General features: G+C 36.6%; 2 protein-coding genes across 2 annotated transcripts in view; one reads left to right on the top strand and one right to left on the bottom strand.

The window, feature by feature from the left end:
- Positions 3226-11715, top strand: LOC109820948 (probable polyamine transporter At3g13620). The gene is given in 4 exon segments (XM_020387144.1): positions 3226-3717; positions 3719-3800; positions 3803-4414; positions 10694-11715. Coding segments are annotated over 4 exon segments (1764 nt in total). The 3' UTR covers positions 11272-11715.
- The window catches only part of LOC109820947, a 3403-nt gene continuing 925 nt past the window's right edge, over positions 14770-17247 (bottom strand). The window contains exons 2-3 of the mRNA XM_020387143.1: positions 17222-17243; positions 14770-15424 (exon numbers count right to left, since the gene is read on the bottom strand). Of these exons, the coding sequence (XP_020242732.1) occupies positions 14945-15424; positions 17222-17243 (502 nt within the window). The 3' untranslated portion in view covers positions 14770-14944. The remainder of the gene's footprint in view (positions 15425-17221; positions 17244-17247) is intronic.

Below are 17247 nucleotides of genomic sequence, written 5' to 3'. Positions count from 1 at the left end.
GGAAAGGAGCGAACAACAAGTCATGGGTCTTTTGAAAAGTTTGAGATTTTTTTATTTTTATTTTTATTTATTTTTGGATAGTTTAGATGTTAGCCCCTCAAATATTCAATTTATATTAATCCATCAAATCTCTGAGATTTCTCATACGTCCATCAAACCCTAAGGGGTATTTCAATTTGGTCGCTCAACCGTATCTCCACTAAAACTCTGAAAATTCAAAAATAGAATTCAAATCTCAAATCATGATCAAATCCTACTCTAATTCAAAATCTAAGATAACCCCATCACGAAGAATCTAGATGCCTCAATAATCCAATCAAATATCCTATCTACAATCATATAATAGATTTAGAAAATGAAGACAAGATGAAGGTTATCGTATGCGTTAGCTATATTCTAATTTTAATTTTAATTTTGAAAGTCGTGTTATATAATAATGTTTAGATAGTAATCAATATTGGAAAAAGATTATATATTATCGTATCGAATTATAAAAATTTTACTCTCTTACTAAAATTCTTGGATCCGGATTCGTCCATGTTCATCAAAACAATGGCTTGAACTTCGAGAGGTCTGTAGGCATGACAAATGCTTGTCATTGAGTATCAAAGACCCGACTATTGGTCCAATAACCGTCTCCCTCAACACATTTAAGTTCTATTGCATGCTTAGATATCCTAATCATGTCATCACATGATAACCTCCTTATTGCTTACACTGGTAACGTACACTATTACCAGGATATGTAACATGCAACTAATAAGCCTAACTTCTACTATGCGGCACGCGTACTCTTCCGACTTTGTATTTATTTATTTACTTTTTTTTTCCCCTTTTCTAAACAGAGAAATCTATCTATTTTCCTCACATTTTACACCGAACTGACTTTTTGGCCAATAAAAAACCCACACCATCTCCTCCATATCACCAAGAGTGGTGTTAGGGGCACACGCTCTACCACACCACCAACCACACACCCTTCTCCCATCGCTACAGTAAACCGGGCCTCACATGGGATTTTAAAAATTTTAAAATCCCATGTGAGGTCCGGTTTACTATAGCGATGGGAGAATAGGGTGTGGTTGGTGGTGTGTTAGGGGGTGTGCCCCTAACATTATTTTATCTCCACTAGGGGTGAGCACGGTTCGGTTCAAACCGAAAAAACCGACCGAACCGACCCGAACCGACCCGAAAAAAACGGTTTTATGATGAAGGCGGTTCGGGTCGGGTTGATAATTTTTCAAACCGACCCGAACCGAACCAACCGAATATATTTGTGCCTTTGATTTGTGGGTTTATTGCTGTGTTCGATCACCATGAATAGCAGTTGCATGGAATTGATTCATACATAACCAATGTTCTAATGAGTCAGCTCTTTTTTTTTGTCTCCACAAAGACCAAAGTCAAAGCTTGCTACACAAAGACAAAGCAAGTCCGTTACTAAAAAATTACAACGTCAGAGTCTAGTATTTAATCCAAAATGACAAGTTACTTCACTTAAAAACAGTATACATACATGAACAAGAATAATAAATTAAAGTAAAGTTAAAAAACAAATACATGCTGGCATAGGGTAATAATAATATATAAAAGATAAATTGAAGTGAAGTTATACTTGATGAAGTTAGAACCGAACAAACCGAACCGAACCGCACCGAACCGATTTGTAATGGTTCGGTTCGGTTTTGAATTGTAGGTGGTTCGGTTCGGTTGTTCAAATTTTGGTAAAAACCGACCCGAACCGAACCGTGCTCACCCCTAGGCCCTATCTCTGATTGACCCATCCCTGTTTTTTTCTTCTTAAAAGATAGCACAAACTTCAACCAAAGATTCCATCAATAATAGAGCCCAAAACTTTCCTCCGTCCCGTTTTTTGCGGTACCCACGCTTAAGTCACTTAACAACCCAACGACAATGGAAACAGCCTCCGTTATCTTATCTAGCCTTTGAATATTCACTAGATTCCAAGAGCACCCGATTCCCTAAATCCAGTAAACCATGATCGCGTTCCGACTCTTCCCATAATGCCCCCGTTACCGAGACCCACCCATCCTCTTGGAGAAAATTAGTGTCCAACAGGGGGATTAAAAAGCACGTGCGTGTACTTGGTGAGTAATAGGTCTAATTTATTATTAGAAATAGCGCAAAATATAGACAACTTATCAAATGTTCTCCGGTTCATGATGTGTAATATGCACCAAAGAGATGTCAACAGTTGGATCATTGAACTTTGAGAATTATGCGCGGTCCAATGGTTGACATCCATTCGGCGAACATTGAATGTCATAAACCGTCTCCTCTGAATATGTTCTTGTGCAAAATAACCGGTTCATACTTTTTAAAGTATAACTTTCTAGTTTTACGCTAACTTCTTGATTTGCTTTTGTTCCCCCCATAAATTATTTGCATATGTTCAATGTGGTCGCTGATTAAACTAAATGTTTGACCATATGTTATAATATAATCACATTAGGCATATGCACACAATTTAAGAGGGAAAATAGGCAAAATGATACTTTAATGAAAATGTTGGGAGTTCATCAATAATTTCAAAAAGAATTTAATCAATTTATCCTTGAAATATAATAGAAAAGAACTCTTATTTTTAAGGAAAGAGGGTAGTTTTTTTTATTATAATCTTTTTTTATTTGCCATTCTCACCTAGGAAATCAAATGTGTTATATGAGAGGAGCATTTATAGTTCGATGCAAATTTAAAGATGAGTCATAAAATGCGTAACAAAAGTTTTTTTTTATATATATAATAATAGACTCCATATTACATAACCTCAACGGTCAAACATTGACTTTCTATTCGGCATAATAATGTTTTGATCACCCTATTCGGAGTAGCAAAAAAATCTGTTCTGACTGAACTTGATATGAAAGATTCTATTACCTAATAGACAGATATTTTCTAGTTTTTAATCTATTTTCGGCAAAAAACAATTTTTTTATTTTTTTTATTTTCGAGTTTAGAAAAAACTATTTTTACATAGTAGAGAGTTAGAGAATACACAAATCCTAATTTATTGCCCGAGATCATTTTATCTATGTTTAACTATCACTTTATCTCACCGGGTAGATAAACTGCCTATTGAGTAGTACTTCAAATTTTTAGATTCTAACGGATCATAGAAAAATTTCCTCTCGTAAAGAAACTATCATTTTACCTATGTTCTCTTTTTTTTTTAAATTTTTTTTATTCTTTTTATAATTAGATCTGATGGCACACCTAACAAAGGCTGCATGGCTATTTCTTTTATTGAAAAAAAAAATCACCAGCCACTCACCGCGAGAATCCAGATTCGAACGGGTATCGGATCCCATAAACTCTTGCTCTGATCCCAAATCCTACCAAAAATACCCACATCAGTGGTCCCCATCCTTCCCCTTTCGGGTAAAAACAAGGGCTTGCAAGAACCAGGTGCACTTAAAGCCCTTCCACCCTGAAAAAAACATCCAATTTCCCCTCCATGATATATATAAAACCCCAAACCCCCGGAAATCCTCACTCCCCCCCAAAAATCTCGCCCTCCAAAAAAAAAAAAAAAAACAACAAAGTGGGCCAAGAAATATAACACCCCCACCCTTCAACTCCTCCGGCCGCCGGCGCCTGAGCGCCTCCGCCAGCCCAAACCCCCGCAAGAAGCTAACGACTATCCCCCTCATCTTCCTCTCATCTGTTCTTCGAGGGTTCTCCGGCGGCCCGTACCGCTGATTCGAAGCCGGCGGTCCTCGCCGCCGCCCTCCTCTCTGATCTCGGCTTCCTCCTCTTCCCCTTCATCTGCGTCCATCCTGAGGCCTGATCACCGCGAGCTCGCCCACCGCCCTCCCCGGCAACGGGGGCTTCGTCCTCTGGGCCCACCGCGCCTTCGGCCCCTTCCCGGGCTCCCTCATGGGCACCTGGAAGTTCCTCTCCGGCGTCATCAACAGCGCCGCCTTCCCCGTCCTCCTCGCCGACTACCTCTCTCGAGTGATCCCCTCCCTCTCCTCCGGCCTCCCTCGAACCCTAGGTATCATTTTCTCCAACGCCGTCCTCTCCGCCCTCAACTACGCCGGCCTCACCATCGTCGGCTACCTTTCTTTGATCCTGTGCTTTGTTTCGCTGCTGCCGTTTGTGGTGATGAGCGCCTGGGCGGTGCCCAGGGTTAGGGTTTCGAGATGGGGGAGGATTGGGGGGAAGAAGGACTGGAGGGGGTTCTTCAATTGTTTGTTCTGGAACTTGAATTTCTGGGATAATGCGAGCACGATGGCCGGGGAGGTGGAGAGGCCGCAGAGGACGTTCCCGAGGGCGTTGCTGGGGTCGGGGGTGCTGACGGTGTTGGGATATTTGGTGCCGTTGATGGCGGTCACCGGAGCTCTCGATGTGCCTCAGGAGGCTTGGGGGGATGGATTTTATGCTGATGCTGCAGGTACCAAGGTTTTTTTGCCCTTTTTTCGATTAGAAGCAATCAAAATTTAGAAACTCTGCTTGGCGAAGATCGAGAAATTGGTGAAAGTAGAAGTAATCAAATTTAGAGTTTCTTACTGAAATAATCTATAGCTGTCATAGTGGCGTAGCCACATGCAGCTTGCCCTGGGCAGCTGCCCAGGGCAAGAAAATGAAAATTTATTCTTTATATATGGTAAAGTATCTATCTCTTTATTCTACTCATCCACACAAACTATACTGTTATAATAAAATCTAAGGATCAAGGATATAAAGATAATTTGTCTCATTATGGTTGTCTTTTAGCATAGAACTGTCACATATTTGGATGAATATGACAATGAGATGCAACTTAAAACAACTAAATTTTTTTGAGTATAAACTGAAAATGTGAAGATGAGTTGCTATCAAATTACAAGCCAGTTTCTCGACAATGTGTTCCCCAAACGCAGCCTGACGGTGCTCGACACAATCGCCAACATCGGTCTCCTCTACTTCGTACACAATCCCTTTATTTTTCGCCCAGGGCAAAAAATAATCCTGGCTATGCCACTTGCCACACCTTAAAAATTAACAATGGTTCTTACTTGGCTAGATTGAGGGGATTCAGGTTGTTTGATTGAGATTGTTGCAAATGTTGCAAGTGGCAAGCAACCAATTGAGATAATAGAAATAGTCTGTTACCCAAGGAAGTGGTGATATGGATATACATTAAAGTCAAGAAATATCTTGTGAGAGTGAATTTGAGTCCTCTTAACTGGTAAGTAGAAACTCACGGTCACGGTTATTCAATCACAGACATTTATTATTTAATAAATGGTAGTCATTCACTTTAATTTTAATATTTATCTTATCTCCATGATTATGGTCCATTTTTACTTTTTCACTCAAAACGAATCATAACTTGCACTAAATAATAAATAATTGTCATTGGAAGTGTGGTATCTACATTGACAGTATATAGTACCTGAATGCTTTGAGAAAAACTAAGTTAGGTATTATTTATAGTCTTAAATAATGTCTGTTTCTGGATGTACATTATTTGATGACTTTTCTTTTTGCCCAAATAATGGAGGAGTCGATGTACTTGACTTCCCAACTTACGAGTTGCCAAAATTGCAAGGCTGTAATGTTGTTATCGTTGAATAATGTTTTGTCATTTCCTCATCATTCTAATTCAACTTTATTTAGAGATCTACCTCTCATTCAATTGATTCTTGTCTCTGTGTGGTGATGTTGAATATTGCAAGTAGTGCCACCACTTGGTCATGGACAAGAATTGAAAATGAAATGGTGTTCAAGTCCTCACAGGGACTATTACTTGAGAGAAAAAGAAAGAGGAAACCTAGCATGGTCAGAAAAAACAGGTTTTATTGATTTTCCTGACATTGCTTTTCAGTGTTGTTTACAATGAAAACATCCCAAAAAATTAAGAAATTACTTTCAACATGAGACTTTTGGATTCAAATTTATGAAGGTTTCACTTCTTAATCACAGCCTATTGCCGGTGTTTAGACCACTTGTTATTTAGGTAACAGTGCAATACATTAACTGCAGAGTGTTAAATTTCATTAGAGTGACTTATAGTTGACAATGGTTGCAATAAAAAAAGCAATTATTATGTGTATGATAACGTTTGCAATAAAAAAAAAGTAATTCTTATGTGTACTTCTCAATTGAAAATTCTATTTTCTTTGTTAATCTCATTCTTTTGTTTTGCCATAAGCAATTGTTTTAACTAGACTAGCTATGAGAGAGCTAAGATGGAATGTGTTATAGAATTTGTGGACTGTAACTATCAATGCCATAACGTTAGTGAGGAAGCTCAGAATAGGATATAAGATAATTATGGAAGCAGTAGATGTTACTTTTAATACATGTTTAAATTCTGTAAGGATTCTATGAGAACTATACAAACTAAGTATTAAAAATTAAAATGGAAGGGTTGTCTAAGTAACCTGAAAAATCTAAAAGTTTGACCATATACATATCCTCAATACATATCTTTCATTCTTGCATATAAATGAATTCTTTAAAAGTGTTTATCCTATTAATCATAAATAATTGGATTGATTGTGGACAGACCTTCTGTACTCTCGCCTTATTGCAGATAGGCCCCCTAAGTTCTATTGGTGCCGATAGACCACTGTACTATTTGCTCATGTGCGGATAAACCTCTTGAATAGATTTTTTTGTGCTCTTAAACGAGTCAAAAATTGTCACTCAGGGGGTCTATCTGCACAAATAGAAAAAGGGGGTGTACCCGCACTTGGCCTATAGTACAGGTGGTCTATCCACACTTAGCCCTAAATAATTTTCTAAATTTGCTTTTCAGAAATGATAAATGTCAATGTCACTTTGGTTTCCCTTGCAAGCGGAGCAAGTATTAACAAAGTACAAGAAAAATCTTCATAAAATGAATTCGTTATCCTAAAATGAATTCGTTATTCCGTAGATGCTGAAACAAAGTGTTTCGTGGAGATGAGTGCCCTATTCATATGTAAAGCTTAACTGTGGTCAACCGTGTGTTTTAGACATTCTAATGAAGCTCCACAAAGGCTTGAATGATTTATTCTTATTCATGTGTTATTTTATTCAGCATCCTTATTCCCTTCTCCCTAGGCCCAGTTGCCAACTGCCTGCTACTCATTTTATCATCTAATCTTCATCCTGAATGTGAGATACCAACCAACTCTATCTTAGGAGTTAACTGATTACCTGTCCCATGCTAGCACAATATCTTCAGATAATCGGACCACCTTTCATGCCATTGAACTAGCTAACTATACCTGCCTAGTTTGTAAAACAAATATCTTTTTCTCCACAGTTTACAAGCCTTTTTTCAATCTTTACCAGCCTACTTCCCAAGCTGCTCTGGTTGCTAGGCACATTAGAGGTGGTCTGCCTGCTCCTGGATTATTGATTTGCAGATGAGATCCGAAAACTTTTTGTTAATCCCAGTTGATCTGCTACTCAAAAAACTACAGGCTGAGACTAAGTAGACATAAATTGTGGTTTTCTATCATTCATAATTGAGTGCAACCGATCAAGACTTAGTTTCGAGCTGTTAGGAAGGAGGAGATAAATGGTATTGGCCCTATTGTTCATGATGTTCACGTTTTAGCCCTCCGAAGTGCGATTGTTCAACCAATGTTCTTCTTGTTGCAGAAGCCATACCTTCTAATGCGTAACTTTGAATGTTGTTCCTGTTATTCCCATCAATATGTTGCAAGCAAAACTAGTTAAGGGTGTTTCTTTATCCAAAGGAAGATTTCCTTTTGGATCCACATTTTCCATGACGGTGAAGCTTCAATTTACATATGCTAACATCTTCATGTTCTTGACTTTAAAAATGAAGAAAACTTCTAAACAGCATGAAATCTATTGTTTGAAAATAAGGCTGAATTAATATTAACAACAGGCTCTCCACCATAAAGACTAGAGGATTGACCTAACTTGCGTTGGCAAGTAAAAGAAGAAAAGAATAGAAATGATAACCTGCCTACTATTATAGTAAATTTGGAGAATACCGAAATGGTCGGCCCTTGTTTTGGATAACTGCATCGAGATTTTTTTTAATTTTCTTTTGATAATTTTATTTCTCAATTTGGATTTCTTATGATGTAATCTAGGATTTTAGCATTGCTTCCTCATGGTCTGGTGTTAGAGTCAGTCAATGTCAAATATTGAATTTTTGTTTGTACTGTTGAAGGGGGGATGAATTTTCATAGATTAAGGTAGGTTTCTTAGGATTATACAAGTTTTTTATTTGAATAAAAGGTCCAATCTCTGCTTAACTTTTGTCTCTCCGCAATTTGCTGTGCTATGATATTATTCACTGCAACAGTTTCTTTTTCTGCAAGGTGGTCTCCTTTTGTTTCAGCCTATTCTTGCATCAGTTGGTTCAATGAAGGGCTTTCTTTATTTTGTTTGTTGATTATGGAGGTCAACTATTTCCTCCAAATCGACTTAATGGAAGATGACACTTCTCCTTGTTTAAGTTAAAATATGACGGGGTGACCAGGGTGAGTCTTGCATAGTCGATATTGTCTATGACAGCGATCATATTATATTGATGGTCTTGATGGTGGGATAGCATTGCTTTAGAGAGAGAACTGTTATAACTGGTGCCTAATTCCCAGGTACTTACTTTAATAATGAAAACGCGCCCATATTAAAGATGATCCTTGAAAATACTCCTATAACTTATGAGAAAGATTCATAATGTATCACAGGCATATCAAAGATCTACTAGATATGTATCCAACGCTTAGCGATTAAAAAACGATGCATGATTTGCTGATTTGTAACTTGACTAGTAGATGCATTTAGATAATTTGCTAAACTTTCTAAACCAAATTTATGATTGATGTAACTTGATGCATGACCAAAGCTTTTATCTCCTTTAAAAAACAGTTATAGCCTTACAAATCCATATTTATAAAGAAAAAGCATTAATGTGCACACATTTAGCAAACGTGTAATTTTATTATGGCCGTATTCATAACATTTTTTGTACTAGGTTTTTGGTACTTATCGTATTTGTGTATTTACATTTGTATCGTGTCATACCAACATCATGTGTCCATACAACTATGACCTTTCGGTTAGTTTTGTGATACAGTTCTGATCTCTTCTAGCGTTGCCACTACAATTTAATCTATAAATAGGCTACCAGGCTACAACTATAGGAGAGTGATGGCAGGTGCGTGGTTTTTTCTTTTTCTTTAAAGATTGCTCTAAATCCTCTACCTGAGTCTGTCATGTTAGAGGTTGATGAATGTTTTTCCCCCTTTGATGTACTTATTGAGTGGGTAAATTACACTAAACCCCCAAGAAATTTCAGCATTTTGCAGTAAACCCACAATAACGTTCAAAATCATATCAAATCCCCAAGAATTTTGAGTAATTTGCAGTAAGCCCCCAATAGCTTTCAAAATCAAATTAAACCCTCAATAAATTTTGCGAAAAACCTCCAAAGTTAACATTGTTACATCTGACAGGATGCGTGCGACTCATATGACTTAAAAAGACCAAAATACCCCCTTAAAATATTGAAAACCCCATTTATGACCTTTTTATATTTTAAACCCTAAAAACAAAAATTTCTTGTCTTTTGTCATTTGTTTCCCTCTTGCGTGTCCAAGTTGGGGTCCCAAACCCTAATTGTATTTATTGTTTTTTTTTGTTGCTGAAATTGTCCTTCAATGTCTTTTTATGTTGTTTTTTGGGTTTAATTTATGGGGATTACCTGCAAAATGCGGAAACTTATTGGATGTTTTTTGCAATTCCAAAAATTATTGGCAGTTTAGTGTGATTTTGAAAGTTATTTTGCGTTTACTACAAAACGCCTATAATTCTTGGGTTTAGTGCGATTTTTCAAGTTATTTGGTTGGTTTACTGCGAAACACTAAAAGTTCTTGGGGTTTTAGTGTAATTTACTCTTTATTGAGTATGAAAGTATATTGGTTCCTGTAGAAAGGATGTGCATTTTTATACTGATTACTGTGGGAAGGATGTGCATTTTTAGGCCGACGGATGTGTCTTGTCAGTGAAATTTGGGACCTAAGGAGATGAGGAACAAAGCTGAAGATTCATATATGGCAATACCAATAATGTCAATAGTATAGTGACAATGAAGAAAGGACAAATAAGATGGTTAGCATTTCTCTAAGGACCTTTCTGCTACACATACTGATGAGTGATGAACTGAAAGACACTTTTTGAATTGCTAAAGGATCAGATTGCTGCCAGCTTGAGAACCTGTTGGCAGATCCACGGATGCGGTTTTGAGACAGAAGAACTAGTCAATCTTGTACTGGGAAGTTTGGGAAGAAGCTTAAAAAGAAAAATAGAGAGTGAAACTAACAGGATCTGTCAGATATTACTTCAGGAATTTCTTAAAATACTGTCACTAGTCATTTGGCAGCAGATTATGACCTGAAAAATGGGTGGTTAGAAGATATATAAAAGAGAATTACAAGGAATTCAAGAGTGATCAAGGGATCACTATCAAGAACATAATACAACCTATAGTATGTCTATGCACCTGAAAAATGGGTTGTTAGAAGATATATAAAAGACAATTACAAGGAATTCAAGAGTGATCAAGGGATCGCTATCAAGAACATAATACAACCTATAGTATGTCTATGCAATGATAGTTCTTGAAATATATAATTTATTTGTTTCTTTAATGATCATCCATTGACTTTCTTGGATATGTGCATATCCTGATGGTAAGTTTCTTGTATCAATGTAGGTATGATTGCTGGGAAATGGCTCAAATATTGGATAGAAGCAGGTGCAGTGCTATCAGCAATAGGTCTTTATGAAGCCCAACTCAGCAGCAGCTCCTTCCAACTCCTGGGAATGGCTGACCTAGGTTTCCTCCCTCGAGTTTTCGCAGCTCGATCCAAGTGGTTCGATACCCCCTGGGTCGGCATCTTATCTTCAAGTCTCATCACCCTAGCAATATCGTTCTTGAGTTTTTCAGACATAATTGCTTCTGCCAACTTCCTATATAGTCTCGGAATGATTTTGGAATTTGCGTCATTCTTGTGGCTAAGGAAGAAGCATCCAATGCTTAAGAGACCTTATAGGGTGCCCATGGGAATCCCAGGCCTCATTGGTATGTGTTTGGTTCCTTCAGGGTTTCTGATCTTTGTGATGGTACTTGCAAGCTGGAAGGTTTTCGTGATTAGCATTGGATTAACTTTTGCTGGTATTGGAGCGTACTATTTTATGGAGTTGTGTAGAAGTAGAGGTTGGTTAGAGTTTAGTAACGGGGAGGATGTTGGTGAAGAGGAGGGAGTGAGTGACAAAAGATGTGAAGCATGATGATAAAAAGAAAAGGCGCAAATTGCCTTCCATTAAGTTATATAAGCATATTTGGTATACACACAGTCTCGGGGTACCAACTTGGCGAGTGATATGAATCCATGAATGGGAATTTCAACTCAAGAAAGCACAAAAAGAGCAGTATATGCTTTAAATTTTAGTGTGGTTACAATTTTGTTTGAAATTACCGTGTTAGATGTGGTATGAAGCACCAGACTAAAGCTACATAGAATTAGCCTACCGTCTCAATGTATATACTTGTTAGTGAAGCAAAGATCGAAGACGCACTCGAAGCAAGTGTTTCGTTTGAAATCTAGTCTGCTGATATACAATCTACAGCAAGAATCTTTGATTGTGCTCGAGCATGTGTAACTGTTTTATTTTATCAGCTGTATATGAAACCTTTACCAATATCATTCTTGAATTGAATTAAGATTATTTAGACATTACAGACTCAGATCGGCGATCGCAACTTAAATTTCTATGCTACTTGTTTCTGACATACATAACAACTTTCTGGGTTTTACTAGTGTAGATGTGTTTACAAAGGATGTGCTAAACCAATGAGCTGGTACCGATGAAAAGTGGAACACACGTGCACAAGCGTGTTTCTTCTGTCAGAGCTAGGCTGTTCATGATTCAATTGCTCCATCTGATATTTATAACAGCTATACGAACATGAGAAGCTCCGTACTTGTTGCCATACTGTTGAGTGCCTTCATGTTAGTTCACTTTTTTTTGCAGAGATTCTAGGGGGTGCTAAATCGTATCCATATCTGAGGAAATATCCGTAACAATATCTGTTAGAATACAGATATATTACTCAAATCTATAAACGATATGATATAATAATGGATATGGTTTTGTAGTGAAATATCCAGATCTGTATATGAAATCTCCGAGTACATATTGGTCATACTATTACAATATTTTTAATCCTTAGATTACGGATTTGAGGTTAATTTTGATTATTAAGATGTCTAATCTTAGCTTTTTGGATATAACGAATATATTAATGAACTTTTTTGTATCACATGAACTATATTTTGTTCAATATTATGTAGCTTTCTTATATCCGTTTTTTATCCGCATGCATATCCGTTTATATATTCACACATATATCCGTATTCTTATCCAACTGTAGCGGATATGGATATGTTAAGTATCATATCCCTGCCGTATCTGGACGGAATGCATCCCTAGTCATCAATTCATAGAGCTTGATGACTGAACCTAAGTAGTATTTCAACTAGTAATACTGAAATATATAAGAGTTGTTGTTTTCCTCTCGACATCCTGAATGCTGTCTGTATTCTATTTCTAGTTATGTACACTATGTCCTATTCTTCTTTTTTGATGGTTCTTTCTTTTTTTTGTTGTTAATCATATGCTTTTTGGTGATATTCTTCAGCCCTATCTCCCCCTTTGCTAACCTGAAATCTCAGTTATCCTGTTAGTCACATGTATACATCAAGTTGTCATGCACTTAATTGATTCCTCAATTGTTCCCGCAGAAAAAGAAACCTTAACAACCGCAAGACCGAGATCCATGTAATCCTCTACTATTCAGTGGAGGCCCTAAAAGGTACCCACCCCATCAGGATTTGAATCCTCGATGTTGTAAATTTTTTTAAAAAAATTCCTAATGTAGACTTTATGTTGATTAAGACCATTTAATTTATCGAACCATTTTTTCATATATATATTTAAGTAAACATGAGTTATCTTATTACCATGACTCAATGTTTGTGGTTAGGAACCAATTTAGAGTCATATCGAAAATAGAAAAAGAGTTCAAATGTAAATACAACTGTAATGTCTAGCTATCTATTGCTGTTGTTGTTGCTGCTGTTCAAATGGGAAAAAGAAAACAATGCTCATGCAAATTTAATGATTGTGCTGAAAGGTAGGTGACTCTAAGTACTCTCGGAACACAACGTATTTGGAAAGATCTCATGAATAAATTTCCAATCCAATTGATGGCTATCCATGAGGAATCAGAGACAAGCATACGGTACGTTTGGGTCAGGGAGAACTTAAATGCGTTCTCGTGGAAAATGCGCAGTCACAATTTGAGATGTACCTCCGTAGTTCTCCCGTCAACCGTCTCATATTTATGTCTCACCCTCCATGTGCCTTGTTAATAATATAATAAATATCATGGCATTTCAAACTCCGATTTCTTCTCCAGTGGTCGTTCTTTCACCGTTTGAGGGAGCATCTAATGATCTAGTTCATCGTGTTAATGATGTTTATATTGACTAGTTATCGTATAAGAAGGACTGATTTAGTGCTTATATTTTGTTGGTGCACTGTTAATAAAATTGAACAAGAGGTTCATTGATTACTCTTTCCTTGTCCTTTTGCATTCGTTGTAAACCAAACTTACTTTACATATTCAGGATGAAGTTCTATGGTGTATGTTGTTTGCTGAGGATGTAGTATTAATCGACGGACTAGAAAATGTATAAATACATGGAATGCATCTTTAGTAAGATTAAAAAGAGAAAATAGCCTAAAGAATGTATTGATGATAAAAAAAAAATCTAAAAGTAGTCACTTGTTATATATGATCAATCATTCGTCATGATGATGAGATTGATGATGATGTTGTCCATCGACTCAGATCAGAATGGTTAAAATGGAGGATCGCTTCGGGAGTCTTATGCAATTGTAAAAAACCTATGAGACAAAAGCTAAAATTCTATATATAAGATCAACTATACTTTATAGATCAGAATGTTGGGCGATTAAATAAAAATATATGCAAAACACGAGTACATCAAAAATGAGAATATTACACTAGTCTTGTGGGTATGAACTAAAAGATTGAATAAGAAATGAGTACATCCGTAGTGAATTAGATGTTGCCCCTATTAAGCATAAAATAAGAGAAAATCAACTAGGATAGTTTGGTCATGTACAATAGAGACATCTTAGTACATTGGTTAAGAAAGATGATATTATTATAATTAACGGGACAAATATATTTACAGGTAGACCAAATAGAACTTGGTTGGAAGTAATTAAGAAAAATATGATAATGATTAACTTAACAGAGGAGATGACTCATAACAGGGAATGAAAGAATAAGATTTATGTAGTTGACCCCAAATATTTAGAATAAATGCTTTGTTGTTACTGTTGCTGCTATCAAAAATCAAGAAAGAATTCATCTCTTAATAAAGAATAGATCTGCTTGGAGAGGAGTCCTCTCCATCCTAGCACAATCACCAAAACCCACCATCGTCAAACAAGCACATGTAAAGTAAGAAAAAAAAAATGAAAGAATCACAACTGTTAGATCTGCTTGGAGAGGAGTCCTCTCCATCCTAGCACAATCACCAAAACCCACCATTGTCAAACAAGCACATGTAAAGTAGAAAAAAAATGAACTTTGTTTAATCTAAGTTAGTTCTCCAAGTTGTTTCCCTGCACCAATGCTAGATTCCCTCAACTGTCAGTCACCATAAACAAATGAGACAAGCGCACCCATACTTTCACCAAATCCATTAAATGAGAAGTACTAAAGAACACAAACCATAAGGACATCCAAAATTGCTTAACTAAGAAACCATAATAACCATTTCCCTTACTTTTCACATATATACATATTATAGTTAAGTTTCCTAGATCAACTTCTCATTAGCAATATGAAACAAATTAGATTTTGTCACTGCTGCCTTTGAATGTCCTCTGGAGGAAGGAAGCATTCACTAGATAAACCAGGCACGTTGAACACCACATCATCTATGGACCAAAGCTCCTCCATCCGGGTTGAAACTTGCAGCCCGTAACCGAACCGAACCAAATTCACAATGGATCTACCTGAATGTGCGACCATCACGCCATCCACAGGGCGATAATCCTCGATAGACGAAGATATTGTGGTCTCCCAGTACATGACCTCGGCTCCAGGATACTGGATCCGGGTTAGCTGGGAGTCTTCGAGGTGGATTAGTAAACCGCTCCGCTGGCTGAAATAACCGACCATGACATGTCGGATTATTTCAGCCGTGCTATCGCTTCGATTCGATAGGGTTGAAGGATCAGTGTCCAGTTTGAGTACGAAACATTCTTCATCTCCGACTTGTTTTTCTCCAATATGTTGCGCTGGGCAGAAGACTGCTGCAATTGTCACGGGGTCTAGGCCCTATAGTACAGCACATTTGAGCCAATAAGAATCGAGCAAATAGGTAATATTGTTCATTTAAGGATAAATTACAGAAAATATCCCTAAATTTTACACGATTTACTGAAAATCCGACTAAGACTTGTATAGAGATGTACGTAATTTTTATGTTACAAAGTTTAATGGGATTTTCTGTTAATAGAGAGCTAAAGGCTAAATCTACTATACTATGAGCTTGCCGTAAAACCTTTAAGTTGCCAATATAAATACTATAGATAACTGAAATTGACAATATACAATATAAATACAAAGCCAAATCATTGTGAAATACACTTCAAAGTAAAATACCTGTGGATTTTGATATTTATTTCCAACCATATAAAGATGCTCGACAAGACAAGTTAAAAGTGACAGTTATTAGGTTGACATTGATTATTTAGATATCTAATTGAGAGATCTATCATGTGCACTGAAACAAAAAAAAAATTATGTTCATGTGGCAATAATATGAATAGGCAAGTTTACAAGTCAACTGCAAGAGTATGAGAAGCTGGAACAGAGAGTTGCAGCACATTTTGTAGCTCAGTTTGAGCCTCTAGAGAGGAGAGGAAGTGAAAAATACATAGAACTTTCTTTAATTAATGAGCAAAATTTATATTTAAAGAAGCCAGCTTGTCAGTAGATTTTGTCTCGCGTTTGCAGAAAATTAAAAAACTGACAGTACTATGTCAAAGAAGTCAGCACTGCTCACAACTCCCACTTTTGGTGTATGATTAATTTATAGCTAAATGATAACTATTTGCTAATTTATTTTTTTCATTTTTTTTTCTGTAACTCAAATTAACTTTTGTGAAGAACATGATTTTTGGACCATACCCGCCCCCAGTATCCTACTTACGATCTTATATTTGCTAATTTATTAGCTAATACTAACATGTTGAGGGGGCAGGTGTTGTTCTAAATCTATATATTATCATGTACCATGTGAGACCAAGATTTTATAGTAGTGGTCCGAGTAAAGAGAGGGGGGGACCATGAGAATGTGAGAAATAATCAATAATGAACCAATGAATGAATGAGAACAAAAAAAAAAAAAAAGGGCATAAAAAGCACAGAGGTGGCTAGCTCTCATGTGATGCAACCAAAAAAGCAAAGGCCTAAGATGTCCGAATAAAGTTGTAGACAATATAATTCTCCCAATATTGAGATCGTTTGCTTTTCGAGACAAAGGGGTGTGACAGTTCATTTGCCCACCCATAATTTGATCTCCTTTTGATTGAAAAGCCGTACGTAGGAGCATGGGCTTAATGAGATCACTATGTGGAGCTAGAGGCGTAGCTTTTTTAAGGGGGTGAATCCCTATGAATTCTAAAATGTCACTCTTTATTTGCTTTTGAAGAGAGTTTAATTTTCAGGGATTTACCAAGATTTGGTGACGAAAAGTATGGATGGAATTGAAGGGAAGAAAAAGTGCTAAAGAGCTGATTCTGTACTTTCGGTTTGTAAATATTACAATTCTATATTTCGACTTGCAAAATATCTCAGTCATTTTGCTACCTATAACCTTTAACTTTAGGGGGAAAAATTTTTTTGCTCCTTTTGTTCTAATTAATAAACAAAACATCTTGTTTTTCCAAGTTTTTCGTATTGCTTTCCTTTAAATTAAAATTTAAAAAAAAAACTCATACTTGCATCTATAAAAAATTGACCAATGTAATCCTCCTTATAATTTGAACGTGAGATATATAACAAACACTATTCTAACGAGAAAATTAAAGGCTTAAATGACTGGTGACAAGGGAATTAATTAATGCTTGCCTGGAGAACCCTCCTAAGGGGCCTAA

Source organism: Asparagus officinalis, chromosome 8, assembly GCF_001876935.1.
Source record: "Asparagus officinalis chromosome 8, Aspof.V1, whole genome shotgun sequence".
Lineage (NCBI taxonomy): Eukaryota > Viridiplantae > Streptophyta > Magnoliopsida > Asparagales > Asparagaceae > Asparagus > Asparagus officinalis.
Note: the sequence above shows the minus strand (reverse complement) of the source record. Positions and strands in the feature narration are given on the sequence as shown.